Here is an 18043-nt window from a genome sequence, read left to right on the forward strand (position 1 = left end):
TTACTGCCAAGCCAAGCTGCTGCAGAGATGATTTTTTTTTTTTTTTTTTTTGGGTAACGACCACATGTTGCCTCTGGAAAGGGCGACACCTGGGCCCAGGTAAATGAGCCGGGGGTGTTGGGGTCGGGGGAGGGTTGTGTCCGAGCAGCAGGCCAGCTAGCTGTGTCTGGGCCAGGCCCAGTGAAGTCCAGAGCCAGCTGTCGCGGCTCCGAAGCTGCAAGGGATGCAAGGGGTCAATTCTGTGAGAGAAAGTGGCTGCCCAGGGGCCGGGCAGTGACAGGGATTGTCCACAGCTCCAGCCTGCTCTGTCCCCAGAGATAAGGTACCGAAGGCCCTGTCCCCTGTGGATGCTGCACCCCGTGCGTGCTGGGGCTCCCACCGGCTGTCCTCACGACCACATGCCACCCTCACACCCTCCTTGTCCCCAAGGGTGTGACGCCTCAGAAAGCAGTTTCACCTCCTCGGACGCAGGCCTCCGTCGGCACCGCTGGCTGGCTCTTCTTTGTCAGGATTTGTTGCCGTCCTTGAGTTCCTGTGGGGAGAGAGCTGGTTTTAATGACTCGACCCGCATTTCCATGCGGCTGGTTTCTCAGTGCAAATTAGGACTTCCTCTTCCCCGGCAGGGCAGCGGGACATTAGCGCACTCCCCAGGGACGGCATCTCGGGCGCGGTGTCCCACGGTTGAGCGCACAGCGGGCCGACTCCTACCCGAGCACAGTCGACTCGCTCCTCAGTTATTCACCGGATGTTACGAAGCCAAAGAAAATGAGGTTGGCACTGGGGCTTTGGACAGAGAATCCGGGGTCCCTGACCACAATGGCACCCGCCCACTTGAGCGAATGCCACCCGGGGTCAAACCTGGGGTCTGCTCATCTACTCAGGTCCGCACAGATTCACAGACTTCTTAGCTGTCAGAGTCGGCTACAGGGTCTCAAACTCAAGGGCTCCTGAGGTCCCCAAAGTAAGGTGAGGGGCGACGCAGGCGGATGCGGGAAGCACATCCCCCCGGATGGGAGTGGCTCCCACGCGGTTCCAGCCTCTTGGGGCCAGGAGGGGAGGTGGGGCCCCGTGGGGCCAGATGGTCTCATCTGCTGTTTGGAAGAAGCTAAAGATACACATTTGGCAGGGGTGGGTAATTCTTCAATCTTTAAATGTTGGCAACTTACGCAGATTTTGGCAAAGTGCTGGGCAGTCCAGAAGTGTGTCTGGAGACCAGACACTGCTGTGGCCACCCTGCAGGCTCTGTTCTGAAAGGGACCAAGAGGGCTGGACCCACCTCTGGAGCCAGGGTCATGCTCCTGACCACCCCAGCCAGGGCACAGCCACGCCCTCCCAGGCCCCGCCCCCACGCCCCGCCCCACCCCCACACTGCATCACACCCCACGCCCATGCAGCAGACTCTTCTGGCCTCGTCTCACTTGCCCAGGACTCCAGATCTGCGCGGATGAGTGTGACGGCGTCATACCTGCTGACCAGGGTGCCAGCGCAGAAGTGCAAACAGGCGCTGTCCTGGCTCCGCACACAAGAGCAGCGCGGGGTCCTCTCGGAGGGCTGCGGGCTCTGCGGGAATGGCCCTGTGGACCTCCTTCCCCGGAAGCTTCCTCTGTAGTTGGACAGTCCATAGGGCACGGTCCGTCTGCAAAGGACAGAGCAGCGTCGGGCCCTGCGTGGACACACACACCAGGCCTCCCCACTCAGCGGGGAGTCCTCGTGGGGCTGGCTGCCGCTGGGAGACGTGGACATGGCCAGAGTGATGGGGCACAGCCACACCTCCGATCTGGTGTCCACAGACTTCCCCACCCTGGGGGAATTAGGAAGACTCTGCAGGCAATCTTTACCTCCGTTTTCCCCAAGCCCTCCACAAGGGCCCTGGGGTCCAGGGGACAGGGAGGTGGGGCGCCCTGGGGGAGGTAAAGTCGGCACTCCTCAGGGTCCACCGTCTCACACTTCCAGTGTGCCCCCAGTCACGACCCTTGGAGGGCACTTACGGGTTGTCTTCCTGTGCCCGGCCCGGTACAAGGACACTGCGGTGGAAACACAGGCAGGCCAGAGCGCGTCCTCCCTTCTAGTAAGAGGCCTGCGCAGCCCCGAGCCCAAGGCCAGCCGGCCGTGCCCTGCAGACCTGATGCCCAGTGTCTTCTGTGCACACGTCCTGCGCTCTCCGCACTAACCTGAATAAGCAAATGTAATTCCAGGCACACCCTGGCCCTACACCGCGTCCTCAAGACGCACACTTCAGGAGGGCCCCCCGGCACCCTGAAGACAGCCAAGCCAGAACTGGCCTTGGGAAAAGGCTTATTTAAAAAGTCTTTAAGTCGGGGCGCCTGGGTGGCTCAGTGGGTTAAATCCTCTGCCTTCGGCTCAGGTCATGATCCCGGGGTCCTGGGATCGAGCCCCACATCCGGTTCTTCGCTTGGTGGGGAGTCTGCTTCCCCCTCTCTCTCTCTGCCCGCCTCTCTGCCTACTTGTGATCTCTCTCTCTGTCAAATAAATAAAAAAAAAAAAGTCTTTAAGTCTGGAGCTGTTTACCAGTCTCATTTACGGTCGGAGCTGGGAGGCGGGTGATGGTGTCATCTGGGACAATTAACATTTGTCTGTTTCTTACGTTCGTGCTCGTCCAGAACATCACTCAGAGAAGGAAGAAGACTGCCAGGAGGCAGTGTGGTGGGAAAAGTTAAAAGCATATGCTTAATTCATTAGCACTATTGAACAGGACTGGGGGACAAATTGCTAATTACCAGAGGAAACTTCTGTGGCCAAGTTACTGTTCCAGCAGGGCCGGGTTTTCCAAGAGGAACCACCTTGGTTTCTGTGACGCCCCTGAGGCATCACCAATCATGTGCCTCAAAGGGGGTTCTGACATCCTCTCTGCGTTTTCAAAATAAAATCAAATTGGATTTACTTTAATTGGAAACACACACCATGGAGCATTTCGGGGGACTGGGGGCTGACGGGGGTCGGTGGCAACCCTCTGTGACTGTGACCCATGCTCTGAACCAACTTCCCCCTGCTGGGTTGGAGGCCAGAGTGAAGGGCGCTGCCACCCCGTTTCCTTTCTCGTGTTCTGCCTTGTGCTGGGTTCCTTCCTGAATAGTAGAAGGAGGGTTCCTCCCGCCTCGAGGAAGACCCGGAGTTGAGCAGTCTGTGTCCCCAAAATGGAGAAACCAAGCAGGGTGCAGTCCCGGTCTGAGCTGAACCTGTGCTAAAACCCCATTTCTTCTCAGGAGCAGGGCTGGGGGGTGGGTGGCAGAGGGGCAGCCCAAATACAGACCCTGCTGTGAGCCAGGATTTGGCTAAAAGTGTGTTTTTCCAGTAACAGGGCCACATCAGATCTCAAAGTATCGACATGAAACCCAGTCCCCGTTTTCGTGGTGAAGATTACACACAGGAATAACCACGCTCCCATTTTTCCATCAACAGCAAGACCTGCAATTTTGAAATTGCTATCAGCTGATTGTGCATTTGCGCGTGCAGAGCCACTTCAGTGAAAACACTCCAGAGTGCTTTAAGTAAGGAAATGAGGCAACTGAGCTATTTGTTAATAGAGAAATGCAAAGGCTTTCTCAGCAACCAAATGCAAAGAGCTCATATGCAAATGAGCCCTTGCAATTTTCAGAGTGTTTACAGAGCCCCCCTTCCCCACAGGCAGGCTGAGAACCCCCGCTCCAAGCGCTGGGGGCCAAGCATGCTTTCTTTTGGGGGACTGGCCTCTGGAGGGGGTGGGCGAGGATGGAAGCCAGCAGCTGGAGGGTTTAGAGGTGGCTCAGACTATGGAAGAGCCTACCTCTAACAGGGCTCCAGTCCAATGAGGCCCACCACCCATGGGTCAACAGTTCAAAGGTTTTAAATAACCTTTTAAATAAAACAGTTCCAGCCGCCTACCTGAACAAATATGGCTTCCAAACACCTTGGAAGTCTGGGTGTGAATTTAGATTCCTGGGGCTCCACGGAGTTCGGTGTTGGAACATGGCTGCCCAAGGAGGCTGAGCACTCTGTCTTCTGTCCCACTCTATCCTACACCAAGGGGACCTCAACCACCCCTTGGCCACCCTATGGACTTTGGGATCTGTCTGGAGCCCTGTTCTGTTCCTTGGTGTCAGATTCTGGAAGACACCTACCTGCACAGGCCCTGGGAGTGGGCTCAGGGACATTTGGGTAAAGGACTCCAGCATCCCGGACACCGGAGACTCGGTCTAGAAGGGGTATACTCTGAGTCCCACAGAGTGGGAGACATGGCCAGAGGAGGATCAGAGGCAGCCCTCGAACACACGGGGCCCAGGGCGGGGGACTCCACTATCTGGAAGTCACTGTGGGTCACCCCTCCTCAAGAGCAGAAGGCTGGTCTTCATCTTTTGTACCTGCCGTGGACCCCGCGCAAGACTGAGCAAATGAAGGCTGCTGACTGAGGAACGGGTAGTAATCGTGAGATAATCTGGACTGTAAAACTAGATTCTTTCCAACCTGAGACGTTCAAGCACCACGAAGTGCATTATAAAGAATCCCGAACACGTGCCAAGCATCCCACACATACGCACGCATGTGTGTGTCTCCGGCACTCTTCTAAGTGTGATGGGGAGACAGAGTTCGTATAACACTGGGCTGTGAAATCAGGTAAAGGAAACATTAGAAGCCAATGCACACAGGTATGGGCAAGGTGCACAGAGAAAGGTGAGCCGGTGACTCCATTGTTGGGCTGTAAAGCCCTTTACAGGATGATCACTCCCCCTCTGGACAGCATCCTGATCTACGACAGACTGCCTCTAAACAGTTAGGGAGGGGATCGCAGTAAATTAGCGATAGCTCTCATTGTTGAGTAATTGGTCTGGGAATTCAAGGGATGTCGTCGGGCCGGAAAGCGCCATCCACTGGCCAGCGGCCTGCATTTCAGACGCATGACCAAGAAAGGAGTCAGAGCAAGGCCGTTCTCTGCTGCGCTTCCCCCAGACTGCTCTAGCTGCACAGCCCCCCTAAGAAGCACTTGCACTTGGTTTATCTTGGTGCCCTTTCTCCTGTTTTAATGAGAACTGGAAGTGACCTAATAGTGGAACAATGAAAATGACGTCAAATCCGCGGAGAGCCCGGGACCAGAACGGTCTCTGGCCAGTCGGTGTAGCTACTGTTGAACAGCAAGGCTTGGAGAACGTGATTCTTGGTAAAAAGTAGGCAGCTCTCACGTCTGTTCATGTTCCAGCTACAACACAGAGCTCCACAGAAGAGAGAAGCAGATGAGAAGATCAATGCAAATGCTCTTAGACAAAACAATACAGCCTTCCAGATACCTACATAGGTGGCGTCTAGCGTTGTGTGTCTGTGTAGTAAATCGTCTCTCAACCTACGTACATTCATTATTGATCAGAGACGGCAATGCCACAGTCTTATTTATCACAGTGTTCCTTATTTACCGCTTTCCCCAAATGTCATATATAAATGTTATTAAATACGAAACTTCCAGATCCCCCGCATTCTTTCTTCATCTGCATATCACACTGGCAGCACTCGATTTCTCTCTGCAACTAGTTTTTAAATAAGGAAAGTTGGCTTTTTTTTTTTTTAAGATTTTGGTTTTTTAAGTTCAGTGTTGCCTGTTCATAAATGAATTAATTACCTCCATCTTTCTGATCAGGGAACTGGCTTCTATACCTGAAGTTTAAAGGAGAGAGGCAGACGTCCACCAAGGCCGGCCAGAAGCAGCCAAAGGAGACTCACTGGTCAAATGCTCGTTTCTCCAGAAAGTTTAGAAAACTTTCATTGAAAACCCAGTTTTTACCGCCGCCCCCCCCACCCCGCCACCGCGCCCCTTAATGAGAGGCACGCTACAAGACTCTGCCCAGTGCTTTTCGATGCGCGGGTACTGGACCAGACTCTGGGGGAACGCCCAGGAACAAGACAGGTGGGCCTCCACACACTCAGTTTTAAGCTACTATAGGGGTGAGCAAATTTGCATTTTATGGGTTTCACCCAATCAACAGAGAGTTGTTGTTGTTGTTTAATTTGAAAATTGCACACAAACATCCCAACTTCCTGCTTCTCCAGAGTAAGTGGGGGCTATGCTCACACCAGCCCCGCCCGATGGTCTGGAGGGGGCGCGGACGTCACAGCTGAGGCATGAGCACTCCCCTTTGCCCCAGCCCCTGCCCCTCTCAGTGCGGACCGACCCTATAGCAGAAGGGGACAGAAAGGACCGTCCCGCAGGCAGACAAGCACCAGCGGCCATCGATACCTGCGACCACTCCCCTGACAAACAACCTCTCAAGCCCTGCACACTTTCCAGTGACGGCTCCGTTTCAGACGTTATTAAATTCCTTCTGTGGCAGGCATCACTGACCTGCTCTCCCGAGCGGAGAAACAGCCTCTTGGGCGAGGAAGCAAGTGTGGCTCACCTTCACTCACAGCCTTTGTCCCCTTAATGGGAAAGAAGTGTCAGGCGAGAGCTCTGTTCTGACCACTACGACAGGAGGGGGTCACTCCCCACAGGGCGTGCGTGTCACTACACGGCTCACTTCCACAGGCAGCTGGTGCACCTGCTAAGCACAAAGGCCAGGAGGCCAGAGGCACCAGCTCAGGGAGGGGAGCACCCCTCTCCAAGGACTTGAAAGCCCAGAATTTTCTAGTGCCCAAGACCAATAGAATTCTCTAGAGCCTGAGGCCAATGTTGGTCGCTTTTGTCTCCAGGAATCTAAGTGCTGCCTTTCCCTTGGGGAATGATCCTTCCCTCCGTCCATGTGCCGCACCGGCTTCTGTCTGAGGACTCACCAGTGACCGCAGTTGGGCAAGTGAGACCCCGTCTCTCCCAAGACGCCTGAGCAAGGCAACTCAACATCCAGAAATACTCGGAGCTGCTCTTTGCCCGGTGCCCCACCCTGCCCCATCCCCGTCCGTCTGGGCCCCAGGGTCCCCAGTCTCGGCTCCTCTCCAGCTGCTGGGATGGCTTCTTCCTCTCAGTCCGCGTCCTGCCTATAAACGTGTCTGATACCATGTGAGCTAGACGATGTCTTCTGTGGTTTGTGACCAGTGATGGCTGGCTGCTCCGGAACTCACTTTCCTGAGACCAAAGTGACCGTAACCTCTCGGATTTAATAGCAAGACCCAGAGCGTCTCCAGCTGCTGGAGATGAGCGGAGATTTTCTTCATTGCAACAAAACACAAAAGGGGAGTTTCAGAATCAAGGCAAAACTCAGCAAAAGAAGCCAGCTGGAGTCCTTCCTTCCCAGGTGTGCCCCTGTGAAATGTTTGCTTTGGGTCATCCTGTCCTTTGGGCAGGTGAAAGTGAGCATCCCACGCCCTCGCATCCCACGCCCTCGCATCCCACGCCCTCGCATCCCACACACTCTCCTCCGTCTGAAGATGCTCAGAGCCCAGCCCCAGACCGGCTCACCAGCTCAGAAGTCGTACCCTCCCGTGAACTATTCCTTGTCCACTCCTCAAATGCTTGTGCAAGTCTGCTGTGAGCCAGGCCTCGCGCCAGACAACCCACAGGGGGCCCTTACAGCCTCCAGGAAAGAAAACAGGCCAGGAAATACAGCTCCTCAGCGACCTTGTTATACAAGCAGAAAATACACACACGCTCTCCAGTTCTAGGGCCAACTCCGCAAACCTTACACTCACAAACAATGTAAAGTGAACTGGGAATTTGCAGCGTTGCTTCTACTGCAGAAAATCCATGCGTCTTAAAGTTGGAAGACCCCAAGGCAGAGACTGCTCACCCCACCACCCAGCCATGTGAAAAGTGCCCTTCCCACAGCCCCCCAAAATAGCCAATGATCCTACGGTGTTTGGAAACGTGAAAGTGAGCAATGGGCTGTGTGTTGGTGGTTAATTTGGGGGGGGGCCACTCCCCCACCAAAGGGAAAAAAATTGTTTAAAGTTTGGATTTATCCAGGACTTGGCTGTTTGGGAAAATGACAGTAATCAAAGGCATGTTGCGAGTGTGTTTGAGCCCTGAGCCCCACCAATCAGAGCCAAGAATGAGGGTCGATTCTGCATCTGTACAGCGAGTGTGGCTTGCTTCTCGTGCCCCGGGGTCAGCAACATTGGACCTTTCCAAGCAGAAGCCAGGACCCCAAGGGCAGCTGACGTAGGGGTGCTCAGGAAAGCCTCGGAATTTCAGCAGTAACTGTGTGTCGTATGAATGAGGGAAGGAAGGAGTGAGGTCTGAGTTAGCCATTACTTCTGGTCCACACCCCATCTCCCATATGTACTGATGTCTTGGACTTCTACTGTTGCCCTCAGCTGGCCCATCTCAGAGGGGTTTTCCTGGAGAGAAGATGTCTTGAGATGGAGGGGGAAGAACGAGGAGCTCCTGGCGGCCACCCCCAGGGCATGAGGGAGAAACCAGGTTGCACAGGTGTCTGAGTCCTTGGAGGGGAGACAAGCTTCACGAGACGGACCCAGGTTTCTGGTCCAAATGGAAGACTAGCTCAGTGAGAGTCCCCAGGGAGCACCCACCCTCAGGCCTGGGGAAGGAAAAGGCTGGCTGGGTCTTGGAAACGGTCTGTCCAGCTCCATATTCCACCTAGAGATTCTCAAAGCCCCGCGTCCCCAGGTCTCCAAACCGCAGGCTGCTGGGCAGGCGCAACCCTTCACTCTGACAATAAAACCGCAGTGAAAGGCGGGGTCCCTGCCCCCCAGGCCAAGGCACCGGGGATCACCACCTGTACTCGTAACACTTCCGCCTAGACTGCTGTGTCCTATCACCATATAAACAAGCTTAAAAATAACACCCAAGCCACAGACTTTCTTGCGCGCGCCAGCTCCCTCTAGAACACAGGCGTATCCCTCCCAAACGGGCCCACGCCCACTCAAGGAGATTCGGAGGCATGAGGGGTCCAAGAAGGGGGAACAGAAAAAAGTGCTCCGCGTTTGTGGGGTGGTCTGTGATCACTGAGTTACAGCTCAAACAAGAAGTTGGGGGAACAGGCTCCAACACTATGTGGGGAATGAAACCATCCGTAGAATCCCACAGATCAGCTGGTTCCCCTCCATCTGACGCGGCCCCCGCGTGTGCACGGGAGGGAGTAAGGCTGGAGTTTCTCTCCCCAGCTCCCCCCACCTTGACCCTAATGGATTTCAGGTCGAATGTAGGCAATCCCACGTCTGTCTGGCTTGGCCTCATTAGAAGTTTATGCAAAGCTGCAGACAGACGTGGCTCAAAATAGTTCCCAGCCGTGGAAAGAGTGACCATAAGTAAGGAGCAGGTACTTTTTTTAAAGATGGGGAGAATTTGCAGAGGGATAAAAAAAAGAAAATACAGTCACCATCCTACATCCTTGAAATAATCTGCAGTAAGAGAAGACAGTCCTGCTAACCGTTCGGAGCTTTCACCAAATGCTGCCGAACAAAGACGCGCTCACCAGCACGACTCGAACAAAGACTCCTTCTCTTCTGAATCTAGCTGTTGGCGTCCTTGGGTCCTGTCCTTGCGATAGCCCTGACGTACTGATCACTCACCTCAAACTAAGAATAGCTGAGTCCCCGTCGATACGGGCTTTAGCCCCACGCAAGAACCCGATGCTGGGACCTGGGCAAGGTGAGGGAGACAGGGCAGACACGCACGGTGTGGGACCCTGCCTTTATTACTAATGTTGACGTTTTGCTGATGATGAATTTTCTGCTTTAAATTTAAAAAAAAATTGCACTAAAATAATATTGCATTAATATTCATTTATCTTGACTACAGACTCTTGGGCAAATCCCTGAAGACCGGACCTGGGGCAGTGTGTTTACCGGGCCTCACCCCAGCCTCGACCCTACAAAGAAACCCAAGGAAAACAGTCCGAGAAAGACACACACACCTCTCTGCTTTCTCGCTGGCCTGCTTCTGACTTTTGGCAGAGCTGTTATGCTTCCCGAGTCATAGGTGGGGCTGTCCCCACCTGGGGCCACTCGTGCCATTGTCAGGTTGGCCTCCGTGCCCCTCGTGGACTCCTGAAATGATTCTGTTTCATTTTTTTTAGTTCCTGGGCCAAGGCACGGGGCTCCCTGGCTGCCCTGTTCCAAGGTTACTGTCTCTTGAGGCGTCCCGAGCAGACCACCAGAGAAGAGGTCTGTGCCTCCTGGGCTTCAGTATTCTCCAAAACCTCTGGGCTCCCCCAGGCTCCCAGGTGGCACAGCTGAGGAGGGTAGCAGATACCCCGTCCTGCTGTCTGTCAGTCCACTGGAGCAACACTTCCCAGTGACGCGGGAGTTCCGACGTGCCCCAGACAAGCAGCTCTTCCTTCACGGTAAGACGGGCTCCTGTCCAAGTAAGGGGAAGTGTGTGTGTGTGTCCCAGTTGAAGGAACTATTTCATCATCGGAAACATGATGCAGAATGAGAGCAGGTCGCCTCCCCATGCTGGAGGCCGAGCAGTGCTTTTGCGGGGCGCTGGGAGGTATGAAAGGTGCGTGGAGGTGCTGGGGGTCCCACCGGCTGAGGCGCTGGAGCAGAGAGCAGGCCAGGCTCCAACACAGCCGCGGGGCCTCCTGGAGGAAAGCACTGCTTGCTCCCAGCTTCCTTTGTTTTAAATTCTTGCAGGAATAAACCACACCAGAGATGTCAGAGCCTTTCACCTGCCTTCAGATTTAAGGCCAAGTTCCCAGCTGTGAGGTCCCTTTCATCTAGCAGAAACCCAAATTTTCCCCCTGGGGTCACACCGGGTCAAGCCCTTCGTTCCAAGCTTCCTTGCTACAAAGCAAACCGCCCCTCGCCTCAAGTCACTCTCTCTCGTTGTGGGGACCAGCTGCATTTTGGCCCCCCTCGTCTCCACTCCTGCACACCCCTGGCCTCCTCACACCCACCCCGGGACACAGAAGGGGCTCTTGGTCCCTGTGACCCCTAAAGTGGGGTCACCTGGTGTGCGCCGACCTCTCCAACAAACTGAAATTTAGCCTCAAGGCCCTCGACTTTTAAAGCCCTGTCTTGCTGTGGTGTCTTCGGAGACACACTACCTGACCTCAAAGCCGGGATCTAAACATTTACCAGATTTTGAAGGACACAGAATGGTTGCGCGGGGAGAAAAACTCACACCAAGTCCAGCAAAACCGCCTTTGGTCAGAACCCTGTGTCCAAACTCATGTCCCGTCTGGCCAACAGCTGCCTCTCTCCTGGGTCCTTCTCACAAGCGGGTGTGAACCAGTGTGCCCAGTGTCTCCTCCAGGCCCCAGGATGGGGTCCTCCGTCCATAAACCCCAAGGCTCAGTGTTCACGCTGGGGAGCCCATGAGAACGCAGACAGACCCTCTACAAACAGGGTCCACGTTGATCGTTCATCCCACTGACGCTGTCCACACTGTCCCGCTACTGGAGGGAGCCCTACGCCAGGTCCCACAGAGAACACCGAGCCCCAAGCATTGCAATGATTTACTAAGGGGAGAGCAAGATAATAGGAAACAGGAGGGGCAGAAAGGGAGGGACCAAGTCTCTTCAAGCCTGGACTGACCTTTGGCCAGCACATCCTTATCAATCTACTTATCAGCGGTCGGTGGCAGGCGCACCTTTACCCCAGCTCTGTGCGCCGTAAGCTAATGGCATCTAACAGACCGTCTGCCGAGCTGGTCCGCACCTCTCCAGGATCCAGATGCGATCCCGGGTGGACGGTCCCAGGAGGAGGCCTCAGCAGTCCTGCGGAAAGCACTTCCTCCTCGCCCGCGCCCCCCCAGCCACGGGGTGCGGCAGGCCGGGCCTCGGCCCCAGTGGGTTTACTCCACCCCGAGGCCGCACAGTTATCCCGATGGTCCTGTCTTCGCGATGCCGAGTGCTCACCAGATCACACGTCCTCACTTGGCGTCCACACTGCCCACCATCACCACCATCATTCACGGCACTCAGAGTCTCACGATGGCCAGAAAGACTCGGTCCCTCTGCTGGAGCAACTGCATCTGTGGCAACGGGGCTCCCGGTCCTGACTTATGGGCCGGGGGATCCCATGGTGCGGGGGGACAGCTGGTCTTGTATCAGCAGGAGGCAGGGTTTCCGGATCCATCCACTTCACTGGAACATTCTAACATTTGGAATGCCCCTTCTTGGAAATGTGAGTGTTACTTTCTTGAACAAACAGGGGCAAAGATGAAGCTTTGGTATTGTTGCCTTTTTGTGGCAAAATACTTTAAAATACAAGTTTCAATGTTTTTTTAATTACCGTTCGTTTGTTTTTTTTTTTAACTCTAGTTCTTTGGGGAGGAAAAGAACCCAAAACAAATGTCATTCTTGCTGGACTGAGTCCGAAAGGCACACTTTGAAGAAGCCAGTGTGGCGGGCAGGTTGGTCATCTTGTGAGGTCACCATCCTAGCCAGACTGGCACTGACGCCTCACCCGGGGACGCTGAGAGCGGGGGAGGTACACCCGCGCCACTCAGCTTGTCAGCCAGGACACAGCACAGTGCCTGGCTCTGGCGCCTTGGGGGCTGTAGACCCCGGAGTTTCCACCACAGCGGAGACGGCAAATATCCCCATCACTCTTTTCAGAAATGCATTCCTCCTGGTCAGCTCATACAGCTCCGAGTTTTGCGTGGAAAACACGGACCCCATCCCAGCGCTCAGTGCCTCTCCCTCACTCTGGGCTCGGAGGGATTCGAAGCTGACGGGTTCTCTCAGGTCTCGGGAGCAGAGTGGGAGGAACACAGAGGAGCTGCTTGCTGGGTGCCCTGCAGCTCCGTCAGTCACTCGATGGGGGGTTCATCCTCCCGCCGGGTCAGAACGGAGGGATTAATTTTATGTGTCAGTGTAGCTGGGCCACCCCAACCAGATGTTTGGTCCAGTGCTGGTCTAGATGTTGCTGAGAAGGTATGTTTTTAGATGGTATTCAGATTTAAATCAGAACTTGGAGGAAAGCAGATTACCCTCCATGATGTGGGTGGGCCTTGTCTAATCCGTCAAAGGCTCTCGTGGGAAAAACCTGTGGCACCTGAAGAGGGAGGAATTCTTCCTTCGGGTTAAGGCTGCAACATCATGGACTGTGCACGTGCGTACGTGTGTGTATTTACACTCACGTGTCTGCACACACACGACGTCCTGTGAGTTCCGTCTCTCCAGAGACCCCAACTAATTCCGTGACTCCTGGTTTCAAGGACTCGTAGAGAATGGTCCCAGGTGTACAAGCGTGTAAGCACGTGAACTACTTGTCCATGACGTCTCCCTTGTCATCTTATTCTTGGCACACTTTCCATGACCGTAAGATCGCATGTGTTTTTTCTCTGATTGGGAGTTTTGTTTTTGTTTCTGTTGGCGAGAAGGGGGTTACCGGGGGGGAGGGGTGGGAGCTCCCTAACACGGCCAAAGAAAGTCATAAAAACAGTGCCACAGGCCAGCTGTGGCCTCAGCAGCCTCCAGAGGCCCAGGATACATTTGGTTCCCATTCGGGACCACAGACTTTCTGGAGGCCACAGTGGAAATCACGGGCAACTTCCCTGAAGAAACCCACACTCCCACATGGGTCTCCTGGGCTGTTCGGGCCTCTGGAGAACATCCATTTGCCCTGAAACAAGAAGTCTCATTTCTGGGAGAGAGCTCTGCAGACCAGAACCTCAGTGAGACAAGGAGCAACCTCCAAGCAGCATGACCTCACTGAGAGCCAGCCGGCACTCCCGAACGCCCAGTACGCACTGGGGGCCAGCAGAAAGGACTGGGCAGCCTCAGGTCTGGAAGATGGGCTCACTGACTTGTGATGTGAGGGAGCCAGAGATTCTCAGCTCTCACACCCAGAAGATACTTCAGGACCGCCTGGTCTCCCGGGCCCTTGCCAGACGCTGACTTTGCACTAAGATGCACGAAGGCTCTGGGCAGTACCTTGCATCCCACCTGCAGTCTTCGGGTCTTTACACGCAGAGTGAGTGACCACATTCCCGGGACTGCCCGCAACCCTGCAAATGTCCTCTCGAGGTAGAGTAGGGCTGTGGGGTCTGTTGTCACACGAAAGGATGGGCAGGAGGAAGAAAGACACGAAGAGCTGAAAAATCACCCAAAGTAAAGCCTCTCAACATAGGCATGAGGTTCAAGAGCCCTGCGCTTCCCGGAGTAGCCAGCGGCAGACCCTGAATGCACATTACACGCTGGAGAAGTTTCCACAGACCAGGAGGGTCCGCAGCAGGAAGTGGGTATGGGAACAGACAGGAACCCAGAGACCTCGTCACTCCCCACGGTTGTCCCGCCGGCTCAATTCGGCCGTTTCATTCTTCCATTCCTCCAGAGGCCCACGTTCCCTTCTCCTAGAGCCCATTTTCTCACATCGCAATCTTGTCCAAGATGTTTAAAGACAGCAAATGGACCTGTCTACAAATCTACCCAGTTTGGGAAGGAAGGAAAGAAAGGGAAGGAGAGAGGCAAGCGAGGGGCGGGGCCGGGGAGGAAGAAAGAGAAAGAGCATCTAGAAAGATCTGTCTTAGGAAAACTGTTCTGCTTGTCTAAGTTCCCACTGCTCGTCTGGCTGCTGTCATTTCTGTCGTACACAGAACTCTCAACACCATCTTTAATCCTTCTTTCCTAGTGTTTAAAATGAATCCGGGTCAGGACAGAGGGGAAGAGGTCAATCCAGCTGTCGGGGCGGTGGGGGCGGGGGGACGTCAGCACATCGGCTGCCCCGGGAGAAGTCAGAGGTCCGCGGCTTCACACAAGACAACTTGGAATTACGAGCGGGGGCTTCGCACAGATCAGAGGGCATCCGTGGAGCCTCTTGGGTGCATTTCAAGCCCTCGGTCCTCCAGCTGGTGCCAGAAGCCTGACCATCAGCAGAGAGTGGAGGTAATCTCCAAACCCTCTCCTCCCTCCGGTCCTTCACTCCTCTGTCCCAGGCCCCCATCCCTAATGCAGTTGGCTTTCCTTTTTTCTTCTATAGCCACAGCTTGGGACTCGAACAAAGGCAAGACTCAACCCTGTGCTGACTGCCCTGAATTCTGGATACGCTGGTCAGATCACAACACCAGGAGGGTAGGAATCAGAAAGGACAAGCGTCCGGGGGATGGGGGCTGCGAGAAGAGGTGACCCTGATTGTTGTCTGAGAAGAGAAGCCGATCGGTGGCACCTCCCCCACCGCACAGCACTTTCTTCTTCCCGGCGAAGACGAGGCTGCGTCCTCCCGGCTGTGGGCTGACTGTGCTTACTGGAGCCCGAGTCGACACAACCTGGAGAGCGAACTCCACCATCTGCACCGGCTACATAATGTGGGGAGCCCACGATAAAATGCCAACGCGCAGTGTCTGGTGCAACAAGTGTTAAGAATTTCAAGACAGTGTTAAGCGGAGTGTGGCTCCTTCCGAGCCTGGGACCCTGAGCAAGGGTCAAGGTGGTTTCGTGGAGCCAGTCCTGCCTGCCAATCTGGCGTCACGGGGTCACTTTCCAGACCTACCCCAGATGTGCTTAGATCCTGTCACCTGATTTGAAAGCTGCTCGACCCCTCGGGGATACCCTCCTCAGCCCCTCACTCTGCAGGTGCTCCTGAAACAAGGTGGGTAAGTGAGCCCACCCAAGCTGTCACCCAGTGTGCTCAGAGGTTTGGGGGTGAAGGAAGACAAGGGGACCTGAATCAAGGTGGCTCCAAACACAGCAGCAGCCAAGTTGCCCTTCCCAGCGAAGGCTCTCCTGCACCACCAGCTCCTCCGTGAGAACCCCAAGGAAGGCACCAGCAGGAGTCCCGCCAGGTCCCAGGAGCACCCTAAGGAATGGAACGCGGAGACATCGGGTCCAAGCCCCAGAGTTTAGAGCTCGGTATGGCAAAGCCCAGAAGGCGGGTAACCAGAGCAAGGTCGGACCCTCTTTACTGTCAGTGAGGTGGCTGAGGTGATGGGTGCGCAGAGGGAGGGTCCCAGATGGCAGAAGTGAATGGGGGACACTGTCACACCCTCCCATGGCAGAGCACTCTCCACCCAGTGGCCTTGGAAGAAGGCTGGCTTTACAGCAAGGCCGACCCCAGGACTCCCGGTGGCACTGGCCTCGGTCCTACAGTAGGAGTAAGAACTCTTGGGGGCTGGAAGGGAGGAGGAGAGGTCATCTGGGGGAGAAGGCGGCAGTGGGCGGCAGTGGGCGATGGTCAGCCTGTGGCAGGACCAGCCGGCACTCCAGCCCCGGGAGGAAAGGAGCTTGGGCCCCGTGGAATTCCACCCTTCCTGGGAAGGTTCCACCAGGCTCTGCCGAGCTCACCCCTGCACTCTCTGGACAGCAGGCTACTTTCAAGGAATGTGAAACTCCTTGGAGCCTGGCCGGGTCGGGTTTGGCGGGGGGGCACTCATCCCCTGGGGCAGGAGATAACTTTCCTCCATCGAAGAAGGACTTCTCAGGTGTCTAATCCCTCTGGCCAGCTCATTTCTCTTGGCGGGAGGGCTCCCCCTTCCACTGGATCCGAAACTCTGAGATTGGGTTTCTCCCAGGCCAGGCCCTCAGAGGGGGTGGGAGACACAGCCCTGACCGGCAGACCAGGCCTGCGCTGGCAGGAGGCCCCAGCAAGAGCTCGAGGCTGTGCGAGGGTGGGCTCCAGGCTGACCCGGCAGGGATGGGATGAGGTCCTCTGGGACAGAGATGCAGGCCAGCCCTCCCAATCACTTCCCACCACCCAGGGCTGGGCTGACTCACTCAGGAGTGTTGATCCAGATGATGTCCAGGTGGCAGTAGTAGACACACTCCTTGTCCTTGTAGGTGAAGCACGTACAGCGCCTCGCGCGGCGGTGCACAGGACCCCCCTTGGATGCCTGCTCCCCAAACCGACCCGGTTTTTGCTCCTGCCCAGGGCGTCTGGGAATCAAACCCTGCACTGCAGTAGTGGCCACAATCTCCTCGATGTCCCCCTCAGATCTGGCTGCGGTGGGGGGCCCAGGCATGCCGCTCCTGCCGGCGTCCCCAGGCTGGGGACGAGGCACCAGTCCTGCAAAAGGCAGATGGAAGGGCTCCTAAGCTCCTGAGTGTGCGGAAACCCCCCACACCTACACCTACCATTCCCAAAAACCTGGGAGAAGGGGACAAGGAAACTTTCTGCAAAGATTGCAAGCTAGTTGCACTTTCTGTAAAGTCCCCAAACTCTGCCATGCGTTCTGAAAAGTTTGCAAAGCTATGTGCACAGTTTCAGAAAAGACTGCAAGTTATGTGCATACTTGGTGAAATGCTTGCAAGCTATTTTCACTTTCTGCAAAGTCTGCAAGGTATTTGCACCCGTTGAGAAATTTGCAATCATTTTTGCACAGTTTCTGAAGTTTGCAAACTTTTTTGAAAAGTTCCCAACTTCATGAAAAATTCACCAAGTCCACCCGGCCAGCCCCATCTCTGGCTTGACGGTGGACTGCAACCCCCAGAGCCCCCCGGGGTAGCTGGCACTCCGTTTCTGCCCCCCCCCCCGCCTCCGCCCGCCACCAGCCCACCCCTAGGCGCCTCCAGGGGTGGCGAGCCCAGGCAAGAGGTTGCTCCCCACAATGCACCCTTCCCCGCGCCCCCATCCCAGGGTCCTTTTGTGTGCGCTCGCGCCGGGAGCGGCGCGCCGCCCCGCCCGCTTACCTGCGGCGGAGGTCACTGTAAGCCCGAAGAGGAGCCACAGCCCCGGCTCCATGAACCCCGATCGGGCACCGGGCCGGGAGCACGGACGCCGGCGGCCGAGAAAGGGCGCTGGGCCCGGTACTGCGGCCTCGCCCTCCAGCTGCGGGGTCCGAGGCCGGCGCTCGCTCGCTGCGTCCCCGGCCCGGCCGGGAGTTGGCGGCGGCGGTCACACACTTGAGAGCGCGCTGCCCATCCCTGCGCAGGGCCGGCTGTGGGCTCGGGCTTTTCTGGCGCCCGCACCACCCCCTCGCCTCCCCGCCCCCCGGAGGGGCTGGGGCCGCCGCGCGGGGCCTTTGAACCCGGGGCGCGCCAGGGGTCGCCTCCCGGCGCTCGTGCTGGGGGAGCGGGGAGGCAGCTCAGCGGCCGGGGGCGCACTCAGCTGGCCAGGGGCGGGGGCAGCGCGCCAGAGGCGGTGGGTGCGGTGGGTGCAGTGGGGTGCGGTGGGAGGACAGCTGCCGGAAGGCCACGCGCGCGCATACACACACACACATACACACATGTGCACACGCACACGCGCGCTCACACACACCCCACTGCCTTGCAGCCTGGGACCTGCA

General features: G+C 56.1%; 1 protein-coding gene across 1 annotated transcript; it reads right to left on the reverse strand.

The window, feature by feature from the left end:
* Positions 1–453: 453 nt before the first annotated feature.
* On the reverse strand, positions 454–17499 carry LOC111141916 (endothelin 3). Its single transcript, XM_022494757.1, has 4 exons — positions 17448–17499; positions 16536–16824; positions 1466–1636; positions 454–532 (listed from the first exon to the last, which is right to left on the reverse strand). Exons 1-4 carry the CDS (start codon positions 17497–17499, stop codon positions 454–456), a joined length of 591 nt encoding a protein of 196 aa, XP_022350465.1.
* Positions 17500–18043: the final 544 nt, after the last annotated feature.

Source organism: Enhydra lutris, unplaced genomic scaffold (assembly GCF_002288905.1).
Source record: "Enhydra lutris kenyoni isolate GAN:26980312 unplaced genomic scaffold, ASM228890v2 scaffoldscaffold6, whole genome shotgun sequence".
NCBI lineage: Eukaryota > Metazoa > Chordata > Mammalia > Carnivora > Mustelidae > Enhydra > Enhydra lutris.

What these genes read in the sequence shown, in the direction of transcription:
- LOC111141916 (XM_022494757.1), bottom strand. Translation starts at nt 17,499, where the DNA reads ATGGAGCCGGGGCTGTGGCTCCTCTTCGGGCTTACAGTGACCTCCGCC. An exon ending in ATCTGGATCAACACTCCTGA is followed by an intron (nt 1,637 to 16,535) that starts GTGAGTCAGCCC and finishes TGTCCTTTGCAG; the next exon opens with ACGGACCGTGCCCTATGGAC. An exon ending in GCTGGCACCCTGGTCAGCAG is followed by an intron (nt 533 to 1,465) that starts GTATGACGCCGT and finishes CTCTCCCCACAG; the next exon opens with GAACTCAAGGACGGCAACAA.